The sequence below is a fragment of the Gymnodraco acuticeps genome, unplaced genomic scaffold (genome assembly GCF_902827175.1).
Source record: "Gymnodraco acuticeps unplaced genomic scaffold, fGymAcu1.1, whole genome shotgun sequence".
Taxonomy (NCBI): Eukaryota; Metazoa; Chordata; class Actinopteri; order Perciformes; family Bathydraconidae; genus Gymnodraco; species Gymnodraco acuticeps.
This window is the reverse complement of record NW_022991778.1, coordinates 131,576-158,309: the sequence shown is the minus strand read 5'-3', so window position 1 is coordinate 158,309 and position 26,734 is coordinate 131,576. Positions and strand designations below refer to the sequence as shown.

Here is a 26,734-nt window from a genome sequence, read left to right as displayed (position 1 = left end):
AATACATATTAAATATTAGGGAAAAAAGTATATTTACTGTAAAAACTCCACATTTGTCTGAGTATGAGAGTAACCTGCTGATGTTCTAAAATGTCCATCAGATGGCAGACTTTCTCTACAGAAATAATCGTCTGATGTTTTTCATCTGCAGTAAATCCAGCAGACTTTTGACAGGTTACGTCAAATAACCATTTTACTATTTGTCAGATAACGTAACAATATGATGCAGAATTTATCGCTGGGCTACAACCCAAATAATTCATAAATCATACATATTAAATGATCATATTACATTGTGAGCCTGTTAAGTCAAATTTGACAAATTCCCACAGAACCTTTGCTCATCCCAACTCCTCGGGGATGCAGATGGTGCAAAGCTGTGAAATACCAAAGTGACGCACCTTTCTGTGCTTGCAAAGCAAGCTGATGTTATGAGTTGCCTGAAATGATCATTGTTATGATGATTATTAGCCACAGCCAGAACTACAGGCGGTAAAGTAAAGAGTCATGGAGCTCGGGGGGCCCAGGAGCATCAACCACAGTGTTGTCATGTTGCTGCTGTTTGCTTCAGTGGAGCAACAGGGGATTAAAGAATCCAATTTGCAATCTTTCGGCTGCTTCTTGAACCTTCAGCCAACCGTCACTCTTATACTTTCCTGTATGTGTGCATTTATCATATACATACGAGGTGGGTAGAGCTACCGTCCTCATTTGAACATAAAAGTGTTCCACCTCTAATCCAATGTAAGCATTTCTTACATAAATATCTCTTCTTCTATCTTTATGTAATTAAGTTAGACCTCAGTAATCTATCATTGATGCTTCTGGTCAAACACCATGCAACAATCTTTGGAGGCACATTTCACCCCTAAAAACATGACTATGGAACAGAAATCCCTATGGCTGAATGTTGATAGACCAGGTGCCAATATTTACCAGCATTGCTGCAAATTAAAACCAAACATTTCCCTTTTCCAGACCATGTATGCACAAATATTTCTTACCATTCATTATAATTAGATGAATGAATGAAGAGCATTCCATCAACAGTGAACTAAGATAATGTAATTCTGAGTGTTATTATATCTCTTATTAGACCTAATGTTATTTAAAAAGACTGTTGTGTAATCTCCAAAACCTTTAAGAACTAATTAGTTACAAATCCTTTAAAAAACAGGGCCTACATAATATTTTGCCTTTGCAACAGCTGCTTATTAGGCGCTAAAAGCATCATTTCACAACCCTGTGTAGCTTGTGTGACATTGTACAGTTTGTGGAGCTGAAACGTATCAATACCCAATGCCAAGGAGAGGAGGAACAGTGAGTACTTTTCCCTGTGACAGATAAGATGCATTGGACCTTTGCTCCTCTGCAGAACTGATGAAATATCCTCACCTATTTGCTCCAGTACAGCTGTGGCAATTTTTTTTCTCTGAAAAATGTACATTTAAAAAAATCGATATCTGGTCACACTGTGCTGAAAGAAGGGACTGAGCAAACACACACATTCATACTCACACACAAAAACATAGCACCTGCTCGGGGGACACCGAGTCTCTCTGCCTTCCTCTGTCTTTATATCCCTCTTCCTCATTTCCGTTCGGTCCCTGAGCAGATGCAGATTGCTTATGACAGATAGCATTGGGCTGCTGCCATTTCATTAACATGATGTATTGGTGGTGACAGGCTTGGACCAGATGGGCAGGGGGAGGGGGGGGGGGGGTTGAGCATCACCTCTTAAATACTGCACCTTTCAGGAATATCCTCCCAGCGAGCGATGGACACGTCTCATCTCTCAGCAGCATCTCATCCTGTGGTGTTCGCCCTGTTGGGAGATCACAGCAGAGATTGCCTCTCACCCTGAGCACAGATACAGTATAGTAAACACGAATTGGGCGGCTAACCTGCAGGATGAAGAGATGAAAAGGCATCCTAATCTCCTGAGGTTTATCCACGTTGAACAGGCATTTTCCCATCACCCTTGGCAGGAAGAGAAGATGATAAACTCATCACGATTCAATCCAAACTCAAGAATCAAACTACATTCTCAGTTATCTTTTTTATCTTCTTAATGTCTGTCATCTTACCCACAATCCTCCATTCCCCCTGTTCCCAGGCAGGTTAAAAATGGTTAGGGGAAACAAAACAGTTGCAAATGGGCTGATTTCAACTGTTATTGTCAGCTCAGTCAGACTAAACTTTAACTACAAACAATTGTACGTTCATTGGTTGATATCTTTGTACTCTCCCTTTAAATCTGCTTTGTTTTGTTTATGTGGGCTGGAAAAAAAATTCACCATGAATTAATCTGAACACCGCTACAAAGATGAGTCGTGTTAGGTTGAAGCCCAATTAGCAGCAATTATGGCTCTGAAAGAGGACTGGCAATCATCACGTTCGTATCCAAGCTTCCATAAGACCATGAGACAACAGAACTTTAGAGGCCAAATCATCTGTGGCAAGCTGCAGGGGCATCAGTGAAGAAAACACTGCAAAACATTTCATATGTAGAGGGGAAGAGTTTCAAAACTCATGACAAACACCAACAAACGACATCAAATATGATTAGTAGTTATTCTCAAGTTTCCTCTTAGCCTGCTGTGTGGAGGTCACATGTCTCACCGTCTTTGTGCTAATAAAGCTTTATTTAATTATCCTCATGCGGATCAAAGGAGCTTTTGTTGGGGAATATGATGGGGACATTTGGTGCCAATCTCCTCAATGAAAAGGCCCATCACTGTAATGAGCCAGGGGCGAAAAAAGAAAATGAGCTTGGAAAAGAAAGAGGGGAGGGGGCATGTTATGTCAAGTGGGAGCGCTCTTATTGTCTGTTTCTTATGATGTTGGAATAATTATGATGCTCAAACTGTGACAACACACACCTGCAGAGACAAGTCAATCTATAAACAGACACTTCATAGGATATCACAGCATGTGGTATAAACCATAAAGATGTGATGAAAGTTTAATTGTGTTCTTTTGGGGTCTGCGCAGAGTATTCAAAGTGAATAGTAGGAATACAGAGACAGAAATATGCACTGATTTACTGAATTGTGAAAAGACACAAACCCATGCAGTGATTTTGCACAGTGTGAAAGCTTTAGACCTTACATCTTCTATACCTTTTATGGCAAACTTGTGCATCAAATATCTCCCCGTCTCTCCATGCCGGAGCCATGGTCCATATGAATTATGAATGTCTGAAGATTAAGAGCTTTTTTGTATTTGCAGTTTAAGGGCCCGAAATCTTTGGGTGCACTAAATTATTCATATATTCAAATGAATCTGACTTTGAGAACATTTTTTTCCCTTTCTTCTCTTCTTTCATGAATTTAGAGTGTATACCTCAGAGGGATCGGGTGAAATTGCCAACACTATTAGCGGTTAAGGTTTTATAGGGGCACTGATTTCAGTCTACTTTTGGGCGTCTTGCTCTGACGTGTGTTTGTTTTATACATGTGTGTTGTGTTTTATTCCACTCCCCACAGTACACATTTCCATCTCCCTCATCATTGTTATTCTGGACAAGTCCTCGCCTGTCAGGCTTCTGTCCTGTTCTCTGTGTGTGTGTGTGTGTGTGTGTGTGTGTGTGTGTGTGTGTGTGTGTGTGTGTGTGTGTGTGTGTGTGTGTGTGTGTGTGTGTGTTATGCCTCCATGTCGTCAGATCTGTGGAGCTCATTTTGATTGGCAAGACACCGCCATGAGACGAAAAGCTGGAGTGTAGTCCGTGCATGTTTCTTGGCTGGTGTCTGATCTGAACATCCTTTAACAAACCTAAACTGAAAATCGCAAATAATTCTGCACATCATCACAGAGACATGGACCCAATATGTTACATTTTAAGAGTTTCTCAGAGATTAAGGATGCAAGGATAGTTTGACTCGCAATAAGGGGAAGACAAATGAAAGAGTCAGCTTTCCTCTACTCATCAAAGTCTTACATTTTGCTTTTGTGAACTTCCCTCTCAGTCGGGAGCTTTACAAATTGCCGCAGATTACCTGAGGGATGAGATGCATATCTGCCAGTGCATCTACAATACCTAGAACTTCTGACATATATGAAACTAATAAGTTATCCAAGAGTTATAAATTGTTTCTTGTCAAACATACACACTCAGTTCAACCCCACAATAGTCCAAAGCAGTTGCTCACCCTCAACACTGCATGTCTCCCCCTCATTAACATGCAGTGCAGACACTGGTGTCCTCACAAGGGCAGGCTTGGGATTGCATGGAGTCAGAACAGGCTGGAATATCAGGGAATGACATGGAATTGGTGGCCACGCCGTCTGGGATTAGTAACAAAAACCAGCCGAGGCCAAAATTCTTATCTCCATCCTTCAGTCCTCTTTCTCACACACTGACACATGCACACGCACGACGAAACCACACACTGCAGCTTGCACAGAGACGTGTAATCACATCCACATAATTAGCTTTGCCAAACATATTCCCTCTTTAGGCAAATATAGAATTGCGTGACTGTAACGATTCCCTGTTTAGAAATGGTCTCTTCCGAGTGTGATTAGTAGAATGAAGGTCATGGAAAATAATTATTTGAAGAATTAAATGATGTTCTTTTTCTCTGTCCTTGGTGTCTCCCGCAACACTGTCAACACCAGTGAAACAGCCTAGCAGAACTCACTACAAAATATTTTATCGACATTTCTTTTTGGGGTTCAGATTAAGATGATATTCACAAACGGATGATATTCTCATCAGATGAATCCCAGACCTGTGAAGTGCACATGAATACCAGCTATGTGATGTTTGGGAAAGCTGGATGGGAATAAAGTCGTAGTCCTCTCATCTCTACTCTCTCTGTTCTCCGATGCTGCTTGCAGGCAGCCTGTGTCAGCGGGCAGATGGCGGAGGACGGAGGCATCTGTGCTCCCCTTCACAGAGGAGAGACAGGAGCTATCTGCCACATGATTAACACCATGAATATCATTAAGGTGCTAGCAAGCTCATTCATCAGATTCAGGGTCATGCTCACATTTTATTTTATATCAGAGGACACTGAATAGTTTACTTTCAAAACAAGCAACGTCCTTTCCCAGTCAAAGTACACCACTAAAAGGTTGGTTAACCTGAATAAGCAACTCGTATGTTCTACTTCTATAAAAAAAAGGTCTGTCCATTATGTGGACTGAGGATCTTCTGACTTTTCCTTGAGTTTGTAAATTTTTTCTGTGAAGTATTTTAACACCCACTTGACTGATTATCCCAGATTTGTGTACAAGCAGTTATTGTGCCTCTTGAACAATGTATTTTAAACTGCAGTGATCTTTTAACACTGTTAGTCTATCATCAGGTCAAATTGTATTTATTTAACAGGGACACTGCACATTAATTAACATTTCTGTAAATGTGCCAGAGTTAGCCAAGGCTATTTTTCATCTGTAGTCCCTGGACAGATTTTGTAAGTCAACCTAAAAACACATTTCATTTTAAACAAGTAAATACAATCAAATAAAAACATGCAATTTAGTGAAGTACTTTGCTGTATGTCAAAAATACTAGCGAAACTAATGCTATCAGCCACACCTGTACTTTATGTATGGTAGTTAGCATATTGCTAACATGCTATCTCAGACGCTGAACATTGTAGACAACATCAAAACCTCTAATCATCATTATGAACCTATTAGCATTCAAACACTGACGTTATCATTTGAAAGCGTCGCTATGACTTCAGTGATTACAGCCTCCCAGAGCCGCTATACTGTTTAACAGAATCAATGCCATCAGCACCACAAACAGGCTCCACCTCCATTGTATTATGAGCAGTGGCAGAAGAAAAGAAAATGTCAAAATGTGTCAAACATAAATCCCAAACTATCTGATTAACTTAAAAGAGCGGGAACTGCCCCTTTAATCAGATATTGTTATTGGTTAGAACAGTTAGCTAGCAAGTTAGTTATAGGGAATATAATGACTTATATTTTGTTTATGAATGATGAATCTCAGACTTTGATATTCCTCTTAAAAAATAAGCATTTAGTGAGAAAAAGAAATCCAGTTATAGCATATATTCATCACAATTTTCAATTTGTATATAAAGATGTGTGCACTTTACAGAATGTATGTGCTTTGCTGCCGTTAAGAGACTTACTTTTAAAAGTGGGGATCAGCGGGAGAGAAAGAGAGGTAAGTGAAGAGAGTTGAGAAGAGATGCGCTGAGGAACTAAAGGGTGTTAAAGGCTAATTATTTCTTCCATGGCCGCCCTTTACTCATTCATCCGCCAATTTGGGGTCTCGTCTGAGGAGTTTAAACTGCCTGCATGACGGCAGCCGGTTATTGCTCACTACTGGATACTGACGCAGTTAGCTGAGAGCAGAGAACAGGCTGACACACACACACACACACACACACACACACACACACACACACACACACACACACACACACACACACACACACACACACACACACACACACACACACACACACACACCACACACACACACACACACACACACCACACACACACACACACACACACACACACACACACACACACACACACACACACACACACACACACACACACACACACACACACACACACACACACACACACATTAGAGAGACGTTAGACAAAGAGTGGATTGGTGTTTTTATGTCATGACAAATATTGATTTATTGGTCAATTGTCAAACCATTTCTCTGGCTGTATGTCTATTGATCAGACTGATGTCTACCCCTGTAATGAAACAATTGAACAGTGTGAGGAATCTTTGCTCAATGAAAATTAGAGACAGAATAGATTGTACTGTTAATGTGCTCATTATTGAAACATGATGAGCAGCAGAGAGAAAAGTGGGAGGGCAGAGATTGGGGGGGGGTGTCACACTGAGAGACAGGGGGGGTTTAGAGTGAGCACTACTCCCCCTCTTCTTTCCTCTTCACCCCTCTCAAGTAAAAAAAACAACATAATTCATTAGTTACAGCCTCTCAGATAGAGACCTTGTGCATGCGTGTGCCCTTTTAAATGTGAGCCTATTCATATTAGTGTGTGTGAGTGAGTGTGTGTGTGTCACACTGAATGACAGAGAGGGGGGGGGTAGCAGACAGGCTCAGAGGGAAGATCTCAGGGGCAGCAGATCTGGTTCGCTCGGCTGAAATACCAAACACACAACGGGATGGATTTCTGCACAACGTGAACGCCAGCAAGGAACACCGGTCTCACACATTAAACAAGGTCTGTAACATCTCCTTTTTTAAACAATATCAGATATGCTTCTAATTCTTGAAGCTGCTTTTTATGAAATGTTTCCAAATCGTTTAGAGACAGAGCGGGCACGGTGTTAATCTGCTCTGTAAGAGGGGATTCCTGCTGAATACAAAAAGCCATTATTCACCTTAAATGCCTCGGTCTCGTTTCAATGCCAGCAACTTTATTCAGTGCTGTATTTCTGCCTGCAAAGCAGTCGTGAGAGAACAAACACTGTTAGACAGCCAGGGAGAGAGATGAAAGACATACTGTAGAGGAAGGATGACATTCTGAAATATAGGAAGAGAGGGGCATACTTGTTCTATGTGGCTTGCAGAAAAGGATACATGTAAAGGGTATGAAATAATGTATACATTAATTCACCAGCCTCGGAAAGAAAGCAGGCTTCCTGTGGCAGTTGAGAAGTGATGAGTGAAGCAATTGTGCCCCTGGTTAGAGAAGAAAAAAGGACCTCAAGAAAGTGTTTTCAGTGCATTGAGAGAAAGAGCAGGGTTTGGTTGACTTTAAAATGATGTATGACTCCCAGTTCATCATAAACAAAGAGAGAAAATGAACTGCTAACGGACACGATCAGTATCAAATGTATTAGCAACTGCTTTAAGGAGTAGCAGGAGTAGTTAACAGATAGAAGGAGAAAACACACTTCACCACAGGGATGGACTGGCACACACACACAAACAATAACACTCACATCAAAAGCAAGAGAGCTCATTATCCACACTGGCCACTGACCAAAATGTCTTCCCATACGTAATGATCACGAATCCCAAATGTAAACTCCTGTTATCTTTCTGTCAATTGGAATAAGCCCTTTAAGATCTCATTACAGTGGAGCTTTTAGAAATGCTCACCTGCCTGCACTGAATATCAGAGAGAATCAGATAACAGACGGACAGCGGTGCTCGACCCCTGCTGGAGCCGTCGAGTGCCCTCAGGTGCGCTGCAGGATTGTATCATTCAAATGTACAAGCAATGAATAAAAACATTGCTTATTGTTTTGTGGACTCATTCAAATTCAACCTGTTTTTACATTTAATAGAAATATGTGTAATGTATGTATATGTATATGTATATGTTACTTGTCTTTATAACTGTAGACAGTCTTTTAAAGTTCATACTTCTATAGTAAACTATCCAAACTGAAAATAATAAATTGTTTAGCATCTCGTGGGAAATCAGTCGAGAGCTTCCGACGCATTGAAATATCACCGTCTTCCTTCGTTCATCATCCTTGCGTATCTCTGACCCATAAGTGGGTTATCTGTGCTATTTGGGGCTGCTGAGGCGATTTGGAATTCATGTGGTTGAGCCTCAGGTCTGCTTTCAGCTGATCTGGCTCAGAATATGAAAAAACATGTTTGAAATTCAGGGGTACTTTTATCCCCCAACAATCTGTTATTTGAGCTGGAATCGTGTGTAAGCCTGTGTGTGTGCATGCAGTGTGTAGAAATCTTTGTGTTGGCATATATATATATATATATATATATGCAAGTTAATAGTATGTGTGCTATTGGCACAGCTCGTCTGTTGAGGCATGTGGTGTGAATACTGTATGAAGCACGCACACAAAAGAATATGGCCCAAATGCCATGACATTTTGCCACACATGGATCTTGTGCATTATTCATAAAGTGAAAAGCCGATACCAGAACTGAACAGACAGGGTTGTCTGTGTCTGGGGTTAAGGTTTTAGTAAATATGTGCATATGGTGCATGAATGGACTACAAAACTGTCAGTAATGGCTAAGGCTATTCCCCGTCACCGAAAGAGATGTCAATGTTTTAATAAGAAGAAAATGGAGGGTCCACGGCCATGTTGCAATCCGTTTCTCTACTGGGTCCTGGGTTGGGAAGCTGTTGTGAATATAAACAGCCTCATGCAAAAATGATATCTTTTATAAATAAAACAATAAAACCATACTTGCATGTATCTTTAGAATAAATGGATACAAATAGGGATAGATTAAAATCCTCTATCAAATCTTAAATCATCCAAAGGTATTGCATAAAACTAAAAATACACACTGTACAAAAGACATAAGAAAATAAAACAGCGAAGAATATTGTGAGGACAAGGGATGATGAAAAGATGAAGGAGAATGAGGAACAGATTGAGAAAGTGGAGCAGAGGAAGCTTCACGGCACAATGTTTTGCTGAACATACTCCACCAGCGGAGGAGGAGACCGTGTGAGGAGTGACTTTGAGAGATAGTGCCGCTAAGGAAGGAGTTTGATCAGGACAAAGGGCAGCGTTGGGAGAGAAGGCGTGACGGCTATAGATACAGAATGGCGCTGGACCCTACATACGCTCAAGACCCAACAAGCAAAGGTGGAGTAGAGAGAGTAGAAAGCTGTGGAAGAATAAAGAGAAATGTGCTCAGGGCAGCTGGGTTAGAAGAGTGTGCAGTAGAGATAACCAAGGCTTTACTGAATATATTTAGAGCTCTTTAATAGGTTAAGGGGCAATACAAAGCTGAAATATATATAGATCATAAAAGAGCAAGTTGTAGCTGAGAGTGAAAATGAGAAGCCTTTCTGCCAGGACCCATCTATTAGCCCGAGGCTGTTAGACTCCGGAGGAAACAGGAGAATGATGAAAGGCAGAACAGTTTTGGATTCAAAGTGCCGGAACTCCACATGGCCCATACTGGGAGTGAGGGGGACATACTTCTATGTTAAAGAAGTTAAAGAAGGTCAGAGACTTAAATCAAGTGAATTGAATGCATTTAGAAAATGGCCGGCTCTTGTGAAGTCCGGTCGAATGGAATGCAACTGACTCAGGAGACCAGACAGGCTATTTTTAGTTTTGACGTCACAGTCCGATGGGATGGCTCACCTGGAGGGCAAAACAAAGCTGCCCTTCAACTGCCCGACAACGACAGCGCAGCTTTTACCTCACTGTCAGCCACAATGCCAGATACTGGAGCTGCGGTTACATGTCTACTCTCTACCCAGAGAGGTGGAGAGTGCGGTAATTAGACATGGCTCCATCGCTGACGTGAACATTTCACCTCAAAGCCACCAGACTTATCTGCATTACCAGCCATTTAAACTCGCTGATAATCGGGAAAATAAACCTCATCAAAACCCATCATGGCTGACTTTCCATTGTTTCATCAAACATCATTAACCCTTCATTTCCAGAGTTAATGTGAAAGTATGCCGGCTCAAAGATGTGTTATCTTAGCAGCAGACATTAGCACTCATCTCCGCCTGCAGTCCAACAGAGAAAAGGCCATATCAGCTCAGAGGGAAGTGTAGGAGTAGTTTAAATCACACCTGAGTGAGAGTGAGACTTAGCAAGACTCCTTTCTCCTCTGAGATGGAGAATGACAGTAGGGAAGGCAAGAGACACCTGCTGTACATACACACTTTAAATAATGTGGCAAGCTCTACTCACAGTATCAGCTGTTTTAAAAAGAAAACATCAGAGTTTTAAAGCCAACAGAGGACTTCTATGTTAGGGTTAGGGTTGTGTGTTGTTGACAATGGCTTTACTTCCTTATTGTTAAGGGTCTCACAAACCACCACACTGCTGTACGTGTAAAACTAAAAAGTCATTCATTTCACGCAATGCCACACTTTTCTAAATCTGGCCTGAATAAAACCTAATATGTAAGGATTGTGAAGAATAATTTGAGTAGTACATTCCTTTCGCCACAAACTGGTCTTATTTGCTCAATGTAAAATGTCGAACATGTCGAAGTACCTAGCTGATAAAACAGTGTTTCTGAAGCTGAATAAGAACAGAGTTCACCAATAACATTAAGGTTAAACAACAGCTGAAGTAGAAACATGCTTCTGATACAAAAACAAGTCAGATTACAGCTCAGAAAGAGAGATATAACAATGAGGCACAAATACTAAAGAAATCCCCATCTTCAAGAGTTAGCCATTTATTCTCCTAAAATCAGAGAAAAAATAAATGTAGGGAGGCTTAGCTGACAAAAGAGCTGACCAAGGTCACGCTAGTCTTTGGGATGTGGAGAGACTCAGCAGAGACGGAGGATCAGCTGCATGAGAAGCAAGCAAAGCATGATTGTAAAACCATATCTTTCCGAAAAATAAAACCAATTACATTCAGTAGAAAACTGAAATAATTGATAATGATAATTTAAAGACACTCTTCACACCTCCTGGAAATATTTTGTTCGGTGTTGTTAAAGAGTACTCTGGGGTGTTGTTACAGCTACAAAAAAGAAAACTTCAGCCCAAGCCATTACATCGGGTGCTTGGTGTGATCAGAGGTGTAACTTTCAACGAGAGAGACAGAGCAGCTAAACAATGTTTATCAGGGTGGTGGTTACACTTTAGGAAGGAAGTCAATGAGAAAGAGCGGACATGTGGATAGGCAGGATTTGTATATGATTTTACTACCTAAAAACACATAAAAAGCATTATTTTTCCAGATATGGACGCACAATTTTCCCATTTGCCCCGTTTGTTCTCTGTATTACGCTTGTAGCTATTCCTTAGGAAAATAACTACCGGTATTCATTTAATGTAGGCGTGTGTGTGTGCATGCGTATGCTGACCTCTTCAGCCTCAGCGGGCCTGCACGGCCTGCCCTCTTAAAGTAGATTAGCTTGAAAAAGAACTGAACGTACCTTGTTGCCTGGATACAAAAAGCATCATTAAGCCCAATTATCAGCCTCTTCAGTTCACAATGAACAAGCTTCATCACAGATTTCAAAACAACGTATCATTAACGACAGCAACCTATACAGAGCAGGAGAGTGTGGGAGGGTGACAACAGGAGAAGGACAGCAGAGAAGATATGTGAAAAGTGGCAAAGTCAAATTAGATCAAAGAGGTGGAGAATGAATGGAGAGAGTTTCAGGGTCAAGTTAGTAGAATTTTTTTGCAGAAATAACAACATTGTGATTGCATTTTTGAGTAAATGTCGCTATCAGCGTAATGCAAATGTTTAAATCAAGATGGTTAAATCATTTCAGGAAGAAATAATAATAATATAATCAAAAAGTGTAGATTTAGGATGGCAATGTTAGAGGACAGCTCAAGGAGAGAGGGGCGGAGTGAATATCAATACTTAAACTCTGTAAAAAAACATATAAGTCAACAAAGACTGCAAGACATTTTTCATTGGGTCGGGAAAACCACTGGGAGGATTTGATAAAGAAAACAGAGTTGGGGCGAGAGAGTATGCAATTACAGAAAGTGAGAGAAGCATAACTCTCCCTCCTCATTATGCTGTGCATCTCCCCGGAGGTACAGCAGGCTGTAGATTAAAGAGAGCAACATTCTTGTCAACTGTATCATCCAGAGAGAGACAAATTGAGAGAATGAAGGGGGAGTGAATAAGAGTTTGGAGTTAAAACTTCAAAAAGCGACCTTGTTCAATACAAGATTACGTTTTGTTCAAACACTGAAAAATGTAACAGGAACAGAATAAAGCGTTGGGATCGAACAGGTGCAACACATTTAATATAAACTGTTTTCATTTATAAAAGGTAAACTGTGCAAAACATAGTAGAAGCAATAGTCAGACAACTGTTTATATCATCATCTGGCATCATCTCTCTGCTATATTGACTTCAGTTGTGTCTGCTGCTTTAATCTTCTCATTTTAATTTAATTTAAGGCTCATTACCTGACATGTGTCAATACTGCACACACACTCGATAACATTTTCTCTGCAATAGTACAACAAGTAGTTTTGTAGTGCCAAAGTATAACTTATAGCCTGCTCTAAAACAACAAACACCTGAATTAACTAGTTGTCCATGCTCCACACAATAACCCACAATGCTTTTTACAGGTTAATGGCTACAAAGTTAATGCTAGGTCGCTAACGGACTGGTCTACTAAAGTTTTCTTACATTTAACACACTCTACTTACATAAAACTCTTTAAGTAGGTCAAATAAATTGCAATAAAATACACAAATTAACTGCTAGGGGATTTAGAGACTCCCAATGAAAAATGGAATGATACCACTTAGCAGGCGAATTGTATTGGCTAATGCTAATCGCTGTTGGAAATGGCTAGTTCTTCCAGCACATAGCCTACACGTATCCCAGGCTTGCTCTCAGCATTATTTTAGATCCAACATTTGTTTTACAGGTGTTCACAAAAATGTATAATGTTAGAGTCAAGATAGAAAGTAGTTGTCTTACCTGTGCAAAACATATTTTGGCAATATGCGGCGAAACTCTGCCATTTACACGATATTGGGGTAAACTATCTCAGCTTTAAACGAGCTAAATCCTGCGACACAGAACAACAGCTGAATCGAAATGTTGGGTTCTCGGTACCCCCTAATGATGTCTTAGTCCTATATTTGTTTTTAATATCTAAGAATCTGGAGAAATATACATTGGTTGGATATATATCGTGAACAATGTTGCATTTTAGTCCATGCACTGAATATAATTTGGTCAGGCAGGCACACATATGGTCCATGGTGAAATCCCTATGGGTGAAATGCATAACCATGAAATGGAGACGAAGGAGAGGAGAGCTGGCATATAAGAGAGAAATGAGCTCACACCGCTGTGTTGCAAAGAGTGTTTGATGACCCCCCTGCTACATTTCTGGTCATGGTCAATCAATCGTCCCTTTGAAGTGTCTTTCTCCGCTGTCATAGATCAAGACAGAAGACTGGCCTAACCCAAATACAACTCTCTGTCTACCCCCAACACAAAGACTGTGAACATTTCTATACCACAATACTCAGTCACATGTTCAGGCCACTTTTGTGCCATGCAGTAATTTGCAGTGGAACAATATCAGCAGTATTAATATGCAATGGAGGAGGGTAGGCTCTCAGCTGTCTTTGTGAAAGCTGATTATGAGGAGTTTAATTTCATCAGATAAGGATGGCTTCGTTTCTGAGCATAAAAGGCTCCAGGCTCCAGACTGACAGGCTTTCAATGACACAAGCACTCCCCCTGCTGTTTCTCTTTATTATAGTCGGGTCAGTAAAGCTCTTTATGCATAGGCGGCGCGTGAGGCTCAGGTTTGGGAAGGCTAAATAACTTTTTTTACCTGACGCTGCCCGCCTCCGGCGTCTATAGAAAAGAGATCAACTCAGTGTGCGGAGTTTAAATCTCTCAAGTCATATTACAGGATAAAGGAAATACAGTTTAAACTGCCGTATGCAGAGAAGACGCCGACGTGTCGCACTTATCATTCATATTACATCATCAATCAGATCATCGATCATATAATATCATAATATATCATATATTTCCTTATCTGAGTCAGCTTCTCCAGCCGTATCTGGCCGTGCAACACTCACAGTGTCACAGACTGTATGCAGAAGTATTATTTTAAGCAACACATTATGTTGACGAAACACTCGAGTCAAATGTAATTAAAGTCAGATCTACTCGTGTCTTAGACGGGGCAGTGATATCATAAAACTATACGCTTTCAAACACTCGGTAGGCCTAGTTATTTTTTAACCAGTTGTTCTGTATTCACTTTGCAGATGCAACTCTGTGGCTTGTATCCTGGATTATATGTTTAAGTCATGGATGTTTAAAGCTCATATTTGTCTAATATTAGTTTACTTTTCATTAATTAAGTATGACGCTGCGCTGTCAGTACACTTGTCCCTGTTTGTGATTGGTCAAATGTAGCTAACTAGTATTTAATTACCACAACAGAACAGTGTCCACAGTAGATCTGTGTTTGTTTGTTCATGAATTCATCCTTGCATTAGAAATATTCACAGTGCTATAACTTTGAGTGATCAGCAACAATTCGGACACAAATGAATATAAATATGTTTGCACTTATCTATGAACATACAGCGAGGGGATATTGCAAGATTATGAGTATTTCATACAGATTTCATACATTATAAGTACATAAACCAACACTTAACTGTTTTGCTTGTTTCATTGCTGCAAATACATTCAAATATATATATATATATATATATATATATATATTTGCAAATAACAGTTGAGTACTCTTGTGAATCAATTTGATGTTTCTCAATTAGCATGAACTCTCCATGAGATGCTCCAAGAGGGATACAATAAATGATTATTATTTTCAACTATTATTTGGTAGAAATCTGTTCTGCATCTGGGGGCCCTTGAAGTAAATTGTTGGTGCTGAATCAGAATTGATGAAGGGCTCTCTTTCCTCCTTCTTAATTTCTGCCAAAGCTGGATGTGGGTGACAGCTCTTGCGTTAGCAAGCATCTGCCATGCTGAAGTGTCCTGGAGGGAGGACATAAACACTTGGCAGCTTTGGCAGGCAAAAGAGATTTCTTCTACTGCCCATTTCAATTATGAATGTTGATGTGTCTTTCTGTTGCTCACAAAAAATCTCACTAACCCTTTTTTTTCTCTCATGCAAATCTAATCATTTATGCAGAACATCAGCCAGGAAGTCAGGGATGGACGTCTCGTTGGTGGACCATAATGAGACTGCAATCTCTCCGATAGACAATGGGACCTTTCTACGATTCTCGCCAACCTCTTCTTCCACCTCAGCGGCCGCCTCATCACCGGGACGTCAGGGCAACGTTTACGTTTATGTGTGGCTCTTCCTCGGCCTGCTGGTATTCCTGCTGACGCTGCTCATCATCTCCCTCCACAGGCTGAAGAACATCATCTCCTCCTCCTCATCGGTCCCAGACTGCAGCAGCGAAGGAGGGAGCTCCTTCACCAACATGGAGATCTGTAGCATCTCATCTCAGAGGTCCACCATCTCCTCACTGTCCACCTGAGCTTCACGGGAGGGAGCACGTACAGACACATGGACATGTTTGTCCACGAGTATCCCCCTGTGAACGCATGCTTCTACACTGAAAGCAGGAAAGCCTGCAAACTCAAAACACATGCACGCCCAGCACTTCCTCATTGTGACATAAAAACACTTGCTTACGAATGTATATAGTAATCCCAATAGTCCAGAAAGTCATGTGTGTTCATGCAATTTCCATAAGCACAGGGGAAATAAGCTGACAATGTGAAGAAGAGGTCTTGAGGGATGAGACTGACTGACCTTGTTTCAAAGACAAATGAACCTGGAAGACCACCTTCCCTTAGCAAGAAAAGCTTAATTAGAGAATACTATTTTTCCTCTTCATTTTTCCAAGGTTAATTTCTTGTATTTTGCTTGTCACCTTTACTGTGAAACAGTTAATAGTGCTTAAGTACGTCCAGCATGTTTCATAATATCCGTAGACTACATAACATAATTACAGTACTACAAACATATTAAAGATCATTGCTTTGTTCAGATATGCATGTGTGTGTCTAGTTGTCTAATAACAAACTATGAGACACCTTAAAACTGTACATCAGAATGCTTCATGATTCCCCTGGAGAACGGACATTGCACAAGACATCAGGCTGTTGGTAAAGGTGAGGAAGAAAGTGTGTCTTACTGACAGGCAGCGGGCCTCTGACTGCAGCTACAGACCGGGTCAAAAGTGACATAAACGAGATGAAATCTGGGTCCTGAAAGACAGCTCTAGCAGCGTGACGGATTACCCTCTCCTGCCTGTCAGCTCGTATGGCGTCTGATTGCAGTCTCCATAGTGACTGAAGCATGAGAGCTCTGTGCAGCCTGTCTGACTTCTTTATTTAAGCTATGGTAATGGTTGCTTCTGCTCAAAATACATCATTTGTGTTTTAATACTGTGAAATGTTGTTTCTTTGACAAGACATCCCACATTCAGAACTTATTGTTATCAAATTAATTATCCCGTGCTTGTGTTGTTTTTGGTATTTTGGGGCATAATTTCATTCCTGTCAACATCATTCAGTAAAGATAAAAACATGGAGGACCTGGGTGTTTACTGACCATGACCTTTCCTGTGCAAATCTAACTTTTGTCAATGGGTTGAATGATAAGGATTTTCATTCTTACGCACATTGTCTATTTTAATTGCCTCTAAAAGATGTGAGCCTTCCTTTATCTCTTCTAGATATTACTTGGTATACTGCATAAGTGTGATTCAAGAGCAAAACAAAGTAACTTGATTTAATGATGCTTGATTGAACTAGACTCACTTAAAACATTGCACAATTTGATTGTAATAAGTTCCATTTAATAGTATAATTTCCCTGTAAATCTCAACTCTGAGTTCTTAGGAGGTGCTGCAGAAAGTGACTGACAGTAACAGGCATTTGAAATGAAAGGTAGTTCGACAATGTTGTCAAGTGCACATTTGGACTCGAGAGGCTCTTGAAATCTTTTGAGAAACAGGATTCCTTTCAGACCGGTGTCTTGTTAAATCTGCAGTTAGAGCTCACTCTGCAGTGCCGTTGTCTTGAAGTCAAAAAGAAAGCTTTCGGTGAAACAGAATGTGTCACCAATGAAAAGTCAAGTCATCAAATTCTTTGCATATTTTATTTTTCTTATCATGATTTTTTTTTCAACTCACACATGTCATATTTTACATCTTTGCAATAAAACATGAATACAATAGTTTTTTAGGGTTTCATAGATCCAAAAATATTTAACCTTTTTTTGGATACGTAAGTTGAACCTGTCGATAGAGTATGTGCATGTGCGCATTTGATCAAGATGGCTTCACACATACAGTACCTCTCACATTTCATCCCCTCTCCTCACTCCTTTCCACCTCTATCAGCTACAGAATCATGATATTGCTTACAACTGTGAGGTTGTAAAACCTAATAATCACACATGAGCTCAACGCTTTAAATACAAACATCAATGCACAAATAATCCCGAAGGGGAAATGGACCTAAACAAAATGGCAGCCGACCAGAAAGAACCAAGCTAATAAATAATGATATGTGATTGGTGCAAAGTGCAAATACAAAACAAACTTTTACATTGATTTGATTCTCTTCTTTTAAATAATCAACAAATGTGGGTAAGTGAAGGTTTCCTTTGCGCTTTCAATCTTATTCAATCTTGCCGAGCCTGAACCAAGACTTTATGTACATATTTGACAAAACAATCACCAAATATACAAAGGAAATCATCTCAGTCTCGTGGTTGTCATCCTTGGTGGCACTGGCAAGATCTCTTTATCATTACCATCTCCGGCAAAATAATCACCATCCTTGACACTGCCGTTATCATCAATCTTGTCAACGTTATAATAATTATTACACAATATTTTACATACAGCAAGTCATTAATAAATTAAAGGTGATAAGCGCAGTTTGTGTAGTGAAAGAACACGTGTTGGCTCTGAAGGAAGCAGAGCCTTATTTACATAAGAATCAGACTTAACCCTGCTGCAGGGAAAAATAAAATAACATCAAATTAACATTATAAAATAAAATAAAACCAGATAAAATATAATCATAACCCCAGACATTTTTTCAAGGGTGAATTTTAAGATCAAGCCAATAGCACCGTTTTTTTGAAGAGTGGGCGGGGCTGGATAATTTCTAACCATTTCTAATCAGTTGAGACACATTGAAGGAGTCTTAATTTACAGTTCAACCAAATCATTATTTGACTGAACTCTCCTCAAAGGAAAAGTAAAGAACAAAATTGATAGAGAAGAAAAACACAAGAAAACTTAAGTTCTTTGTCTATAAAGCATGAAGCGTACCAGGAACAGCAACTGCAGCAGTCCAGCGAGTGGTACGGGTATGAACGACCTCTACAAGGTCTGCTTGACTTTCCCCCATTCTGCAGTCTATTTTATGAGCAGGTTTTGGTGTGTATCTTCGGGGTACTATGTGTCTGTGGTTACACACGTATGTGTACGTACACGTATGCACAGAGGGAGTTATTTCCACCAGCGCTGTCGCATCCTCAAATCAAGTAAACTTCACAAGGGATTAGAGCCGGCACTTGCTTTTCCTTCCTCTCTGTACCTTCAGTTTCCCCGTGTCGCAGATACACAGCAGAATGCTTCACCTCCTCTCTTTGTTCTTCTCTCGTCTCCCTATCCTTCCCATCCTCATGCTGTCCACCTCAGTACCTGTTCTGGTGCTCGTAGTGCCAGCGGTTGAAGTCTATGTTGAATGCCACAATACTTCCGGATGCCATGCCAGTGATCAGAGTCCTGAGGGCAGAGCAAAAACAGTAAGTCACATCCAAACTATGCACATACTTTTGGAAAATTGCATACATTAAACCAGGAGTGTCCAAACTACGGCAAGGGGGCCAAATGCGGCCCACGGACCATTTTTGAATCGACCCTCAGCTAATTAAAAAAGTATAATGAATATGGCCCACAAATGAAACTTCTGCTTGTCTTATATTGTACTTCTCAAATATATATGTTCAAATATATTACACAGTATTCATGTGTTAAAAAGCCAAATCTTCAATAAAATTCAGGCAATTAAAGTTGAAAACATTTTCTAACATATCTAAGTTGATAAGAAAAAGCCCAATAACACATTTACATAACAACCTTGAAATAGACCCTTCATATTTCCTCTTATTATAAGCAGTCTGAAGCTCCTGTTTTAAGGAATGAGCTGCCAACACAATAAATGAAACCCTATGGAGAGCTAGGATGTACGCTGCATTTTCAAGTATCAAGAATAATTGACCTACATTTGATTGATTTTTTAACTTATAACTGAACTTATGAGGCAATATACCTCTAGTAAGTGGCCCAGCCCTTTGTATATTTTTCTGTATGTGGCCTTCGGTGAAAAAAGTTTGGACCCCCCTGCATTAAACCATTGCATTTATCTCTAGGACATCATCTGAGGTTTGGGTAAAATAACCTCACAGTTACTGATTATTCAGTATTCTCTGCTGCCCCCTGGTGACCCAGTTTCCTTCACAACAATAGTGAACTTCTATCAATTATCCTACTGACTCTCAGAGTGACAGCCTGTCTGTTTTACCTCTGGTCATGTGAGAGGTCCATGGCACGGATGCCTGCATCACAGCCTGGATAGATGTACAGCTGTTTGAAGTCGCACGCCTGCCACACTTCCACAACTCCGTTATCGCCTCCTGTCACCAAGTTCTGTCCGTCGCTGCTCAACAGGATCGCCTGGAGAGAGAAAGAGAATAGAGAGGGGTCAAAAGAGGCTCAACTACTCCATTGTGTTGAATAACAGTATATCGCATTGTTTATTGGTAAGTAAAAACAGGATTCATGCATGAATATACACCAAAATGAATATTACAGTATGTTGAAATGAACAGTATTAACTCCGACTGCCTTACCCGTGTGGAGTCATTGACCTCCATTTGTGCCAGGAGTTTTCCATTTATGCTGAAGTTGCAGAAGTGGCCTCTGTCATAGTAGATGATGCAGTGGCCCTCGCTGGACACTGAGATGAGGCGGGGCCGCTGACACAGCTCTGGTCCCTCCAGGGCCCGAAGAAGGTCCCCTGTGATGGTGTGGACCAGGCATGGGCCCTCTGAGAAGCAAGACCAGAGCGAATTAATAAAGAAGTTATTTTATTCAATTAGCTCTGCTGACGGTAGAGGGATCAGGAAATATCAGCCTAACCTCTAATAGAAATTAAAACAACGACATATGGGAAAACAACATATGAGAGGGCAATCTACAGGTCATTTGTCCAATGGCTTTGCGGCTGTTATGTATCGGGTTCTAACATTTCAATATTTTATCTTTTATTCAATTCTCACAGTGAAAATAATCTATAAATCGAAAATTAAATTGGGCACACAAACCTTTAGCTCCACTGATGACCAGTCCCAGCTCTGCACAGACGGACACACACACCACTTCATGGTCGTGTCCTGTCAGTACGGCCCTGGGAGCGGGGTAGTCACCTGGAGAAGAAAACAGAGTTAGAGACACCATACATCTCCGGGACCTGTACTGCTGTCTGAACACCGAGTGTCCAACAAACATGTTGTTTCCATCAAGTCATCACTCACTGTTGTTAGGGTTGTCCCCGATAATGTGGTGTCGTCCACTCCAGTACCACAAAAGAAGAGTGGCGTCTCTGGAGCCCGACACGATGTAGCAGTCACCTCCGATGTAGGACTCTGATCTGGCGAGACATGTCACCACATCCCAGTGGCCGAAAACTATCTGGGTCAGCTTTCCTGTGGAGAGGAACGAGGAGCGAGGCTAAGTCACTGTGCTCTCTACAGTAATCATACCTTTGTAGGCCAAGGGTGATTAACTAAGGCAAGAATCCAACGAAACATCTGAACACTGTAAATAAAGCTCCCACCAGTTTTAACTTAGTTAGTAGGATTTTCTGTATCCAGAAACTATCATTTGTTTTCGGATGTGCGCACTTTAGAACCTGTTTATTCATGATTACTTTACTGCCAGGTGTAAATACATGGGTTAAACATGCATGTTAGGGAACATAGAGTCACTAAATATAAATCACTAAATCTCTAGGCTGAAAAATAATTTGAGGTGTAAGCCCAAGTGTATAATGTGAAAAGAAAAATCTAAATCTCCCCTTGATGAAATATCCAAACAAAAATCTAAATAAAATTACAATGAGTCACACATTATCTTTATTCAAACTAGGACCTATGACAGGATTGCAGCTTTTATAGAGTTTTTAAAAACACCTGCTGGTACATTTAGACTAAACACAATGCTCAACAGGTTTTCTGAATAATACCAAACCTACCCGTCTCAGTGGAGTAAACACGGAAGCTCTTGTCCCAGAAGCCGCAGACCAGGATGTAGCGGTTGTCGGCGGTAACCACGAAACAGTGTGTGTTGATTTGGATGCTCTGGTCCACGAGGTCAGTGATCTGACGCTTGTTCACGCCTGAGTTGTTGGCTACATGGGAACATAAAGCGTAAGTTAATAAGGGCAGCGTAATGCCATATGGTTCACAAGCATTTTAATAACTTTTCATAATATTTTATTACTCATGTTAGTATTACAGCCTGGTACTCAGTAATATGTGCACAAATCCCTAATATATCATGTTATATATTTAATTAAGCCCTACTACTTGGTTCTAAAATATTATCGTTATCACATAAAACCAATTAAATATGCTGTGGAGGTGTTAGCGCACTGACCTATGAGAGGGTCCATCTCAATGGGCAGATGATGAGCCTGCTCCAGGGAATATCCCGGAGCTCCACGGAGGCCTGAAGGATAAAGGGTAAAAACATTAAAGTAAGTCACACCCGCACATACACACATCGTAAAGCTCTCGTATAATCCCCTAGTCGAGTGCTCTGTGATGCATGCGCTACAGCAGGATAATGTTGAAAATAAAATCTTCACAACTAAAGTCACTAGGGCTGCCTTATGGCCCGCCGTAATTACACTACCACGATTCATTAAACATACCCTGCTTTGCTAATTAGGTCATTAAAGGTTAATTGAGGGTTTAATTAACACATATTTCTTTGTCAACATGTGGACAACATAGTAGTAAACTCTCACCCGGGGTTTAAAGCACTGCAGGCTTCCATAAATTAGTGTTAATTGCATAGATGATACATAGCATAGAATATAGCATGATATTATTTTCCTTGGGTGTTTTTTATGAATATTTTTGTATCAATCCTTCAATAATTTAGTCTTTATAATGTAATGAATTTAAATTGCATTGGTCTGATCAATCTTTTTTAAAATGAAGTGATTCCATTTGATAAAAGAGAAAAATCAGCTAATCACATTTGAGAAGCTGGAATCAGCATGTCTGTGGCTGTTTTCCTTGATACATTAATAATTGTTATTAAGACTTATTGATTAATTGACTAATGACCAATTGTATGTTACTGTATTATTAAGGGATTGCCATAGTGTAGTTTCAAGATGCTCAAAATCGTCAAATAACAAAACTATAAACTTTATTCTGTTCAGATAATGCAATGTCCAGTTCCATTCCTCAAAGGGGGATAACTTAATATGTTAAATGAAGATCTATGGTTTCTATTTCCACATTATAATGTATTTTCTTGGTGCTCTCACCGACTGTGTTGTGCCAGCGGTTGACGGCAAACAGCCGGCTACATGTGACGGTGACGGCTGCTGGGATGCTGAGATGGGGGAGCGTGTTGGCCGCCACGTGGGTGACGGGCGAGTTGGAGGGGAACTTGAGCACCATGATGACATCCTGCTGCATCTGATCCTTAAACATCAGCGGGCTCTGGGGAAGGAAACACTGGTGAGACAGACAGAGAAGGAGAGAGGGACAGAGAGGAAGAGGGGTGGGGGGCAGAGCAGGGAAGGGGAGGTCGGAGCGGGGAAATGGAGACGGAGGTAGAGGGAGAGACAGAACAGATGGAACAGGGGGAGGGACGGGAAAAGGTATATTAGTGGGAGCTCAGGGTCAGAGCAGGTACACACACTGAGGGGGGCTAGGCCTTGGAGAGGAGGTGGAGGCGCAGGTTGGTCGGGGGGCAGGACTGACAGGTAGGGGAGACATGGATGGCTCTGATGTGGAGACACTGAGGCCTCGTTCTGCTCAGGGCGAGGCAGGAGAGAGAGGCTAACAGGGCAGGGCTAGCAGCATTACATATACGTGTATGTAATAACATCTCTCAATTGAAGTATAGGAAAAACAAATCAACCTGTCTATAAAAGATAGACATACTGGGAAAAACGCTCTTCCTGTTCCAATAGTGAACATTTTCTCAAGACATTGGCCTTAAGAACATGCTAAAAGTATGGGAGAACAGCTGACTTGCTGTTTTACGAAGGTGTTTTTAAAGCATATACTGGGAGATTACTGCTATGATACTGAAACCCATGCAGGTTTTTCAAGGATGTGTTCTCACCAGGTGCATGGCCGAGGAGCGAGGTGGGTGGGGCTCGATCAGCAGCTGGGAGGGGATCTGCCCACACGCCTGGATCTGAGACTCAATCCCCTAGAGAGAGAGAGAGAGAGAGAAAGAGAGAGAGAGAGAGAGAGAGAGAGAGAGAGAGAGAGAGAGAGGGGGTTAACACAGGAGAAGACACACTTTTGAGAAACATACAAACTAGTTGAGTGAAGCCACATATCTTTGCCTTCTTATTAGCTTATTTAGTTTGTCTTTTTGTATGCATGAAGCATATGCGTGTAATATAAGTACTTTGAGTGTATCTCTAGAGAACCATTCCTTCCGCCATAGGGAGTATATATCGAGTGAGTATTTATCTAAGAGATTTAGACATTACATCGATCTGATGCTACCATACGATCTTGAATGAGAAACTCACCAAGGGAAGATTTCTGCACTGTGATAATCAATTTGGGAGTCAAACAAGAGTGAAATGTTGCCATGGAAACTGACCTCACGTTGCACAGCATCTGCATTTTCTAGGTTGATTGATCCCTCGTAGGACAAGAAGTTGAACACGTTGAGGGATCTCACTGCTTCTGGCCCCCGCTGCTTGTAGCCGAATATTAAATCGATCCACTGGTGAAGCTGGCAGGACACAAACTCGCTCTCCAACGCCTGGTGGAGGTCACAGGGGCAGAGAGAGGAAGGAAGAGAGTCAAGACTATTATCAAAGTGGATTCAAAGGCAGAGACAACTAGCCTTCTTTCAGCTTTTATATTCCTTGGAAATGACTGTCCTTGTCTCTTACCATACGGTTGATGCGGACAAAGTCCTCGGGTTTCTTGGCCCAAGCAGGAAGCTCCACGTCACACACAGAAATTCCATCTTCACGCACCCCAAGCTCGTACTCATTACTGTTCACAAACATCTCAGGCAAGTAGTAGAACTCTGGGATCAGCTCCTGATGGATAAAACAGAATAAAACATTGTTTATTTAAAATAAAAATAGGACTTTCCTTATCCTTTCCTCCAGAAATTTGAATATTTTCAGCTAATTAAACATTGCCAAACAGAAAAAAAGCTCAGAGAACTAAATATAAACTGCAGAGAACAGAAACCAATGAATCTTAAAGTTTAAAGACTTTTTTATCGAATGACCGTATGAGCTGTTTGACCCTTGGTTTAAGATACAGGGCTATAGTGGTTACACTTATACTTTTAGAGACGTTCAAATAAAAGCTACAATGAAACTATTTTCTCAAACTCTGCAACATTTTATTTGCAAATGTAGTTTAAAATAGACAAGCACTTGCGTTGGATGCATTCACGTCATTGTGTTTTTGTTGGGTTTTCCTAATTCTGGGCAATTTCAGTTTACAGTTTTTATTGTTTTATTAATAATCTTGACTAGTCACTTCCGTAGGACCGTCCCATCAGCCCATCAGGACTTCTTACCTTGACATCAGCTGTGTCCCTCTGGCAGTTCCTCCACGAGCAGCCGATGCCAGAGAAGGCTCTCTCCGGATGGTCGAACTTGTTATCGTTAGCGTTGAGGAAAAACGTGGTAAAGGGCTCCTGCGGGCACATTGAACAGACAAATTAATTTAAACTGCCATGTGCTCAAGCAGCTGCGGAAGGTCGAAGTCTGTAAGTGTGTGAAGAGCAGCAGGTACTTACTATTCTGAGCATCCACATCAGTGTGGAATGAGCGGTGGAGTACATGGTGGTGTAGTGGTGAGGAGGCGTGCTGTCGTCGTCCCACGTCTCGAAGCGTTCGGCATAAAACGCTGCTCGCTTGGGATTCAATGCACCGATTGGCTGAGGGAAACCCGAGAGAAATATTAGAATTAAGTCAACAATCAAACAGGAAACGATACATGCAGGTTTCTCCTTTTCCTTACAGAGAGCAAGTCATACATGTGCTTTTGAACAGTGAAATCTTACACTAAAACTAACAATTCTGTGAATGTTCTGATCCTCTGTAGGAGGACAAGCAGGGAATTACATCCACAGTCTTATGTGGCTTTGTTTTTCTACTTTAATTGGAGAAAATGCAACTAGGAAATGTTTCTGCTAAGCCTTGGTGGTACGGCTTGACCTGTATTACAGCCTTTTCTTGGGTTTAGAGCATCTTTTGAGTAGCACACGTTATTTGTTGGAGAAAATATTGTGTGTCAGAGTGCTCTAACCTTGGAGAGGTCTCTGAAGTTTCCAGGTAGAGTGAGGTCCAGCTCCTCTGAATCATAGTTGGTCAAGACCCAGGGGAAGATGGGGTACTGGTTCAAATCATTATAGGTCCTCCCTACAGGAACGAAAGGTGGATGGGAGAGGAAAACATTATTATTGTAGTGATTTTAGGCCTGAGATGTGCCAGTTTGATCTGTGCATTACTACATCAGTTTGAGTTGTACTTGCTACATATAACAAATCAAAGCTCAAACGTTTAATTAATGAGAACTCGCTGATTGGGGGGCAAAGATTAGGTGCCAGACTTGGAATTAAAATGTAACGCGGTTGTATGTTAGTGTGATCAAAGATATCTTCAACATGGGGGAGTCATAAAAGCACACGCTGTTGACAAAACTGCTACACACCAGCATACAGCATGTTAAAGCCTTTCATTTCTATAACATACATATATCCATATATTATGACATATTGGTTTATTGATAGATATGTTCAAATATTTAAAAAGAAGTGAACACATAAAATAGCAAATGCTTAACTGCCGTAATTATTTCCTATTTGTCCATTGTCATTGTGGCTGCTCCTATTGATATATTTCTGTATACATATTTATTTACAGACCACATTGGTGACTGTTGTTGTGAAAACTGCAGCTGAGCTGGAGCTGACAAAGGTTTATCTTATTCAAATCTTCCA

The 26,734-nt window shown here is 40.8% G+C and overlaps 2 protein-coding genes across 18 annotated transcripts in view; one reads left to right on the top strand and one right to left on the bottom strand.

The window, feature by feature from the left end:
- The first annotated feature begins 6,933 nt into the window (after positions 1 to 6,933).
- Positions 6,934 to 17,006, top strand: LOC117535130 (serine-rich and transmembrane domain-containing protein 1). The gene is made up of 2 exons (XM_034199478.1): positions 6,934 to 7,203; positions 15,589 to 17,006. Exon 2 carries the CDS (start codon positions 15,611 to 15,613, stop codon positions 15,941 to 15,943), a length of 333 nt encoding a protein of 110 aa, XP_034055369.1. The 5' UTR covers positions 6,934 to 7,203; positions 15,589 to 15,610; the 3' UTR covers positions 15,944 to 17,006.
- A 554-nt stretch (positions 17,007 to 17,560) lies between these two features.
- Positions 17,561 to 26,734, bottom strand: part of nbeaa (neurobeachin a) — a 107,134-nt gene continuing 97,960 nt past the window's right edge. For 11 of the 17 annotated variants that reach the window (XM_034199462.1, XM_034199464.1, XM_034199459.1 and 8 more), the window contains 14 exons: positions 26,041 to 26,153; positions 25,529 to 25,669; positions 25,307 to 25,426; positions 24,660 to 24,812; positions 24,362 to 24,526; positions 23,867 to 23,956; positions 23,058 to 23,250; positions 22,154 to 22,225; positions 21,750 to 21,905; positions 21,031 to 21,201; positions 20,821 to 20,922; positions 20,347 to 20,543; positions 20,019 to 20,170; positions 17,561 to 19,219 (listed from right to left, as the gene is read on the bottom strand). In XM_034199462.1, coding sequence (XP_034055353.1) covers positions 19,129 to 19,219; positions 20,019 to 20,170; positions 20,347 to 20,543; positions 20,821 to 20,922; positions 21,031 to 21,201; positions 21,750 to 21,905; positions 22,154 to 22,225; positions 23,058 to 23,250; positions 23,867 to 23,956; positions 24,362 to 24,526; positions 24,660 to 24,812; positions 25,307 to 25,426; positions 25,529 to 25,669; positions 26,041 to 26,153 — 1,916 coding nt within the window. In that variant the 3' untranslated portion in view covers positions 17,561 to 19,128. The remainder of the gene's footprint in view (positions 19,220 to 20,018; positions 20,171 to 20,346; positions 20,544 to 20,820; positions 20,923 to 21,030; positions 21,202 to 21,749; positions 21,906 to 22,153; positions 22,226 to 23,057; positions 23,251 to 23,866; positions 23,957 to 24,361; positions 24,527 to 24,659; positions 24,813 to 25,306; positions 25,427 to 25,528; positions 25,670 to 26,040; positions 26,154 to 26,734) is intronic. The other 6 variants (XM_034199469.1, XM_034199471.1, XM_034199477.1 and 3 more) reach the window with 2 other exon arrangements.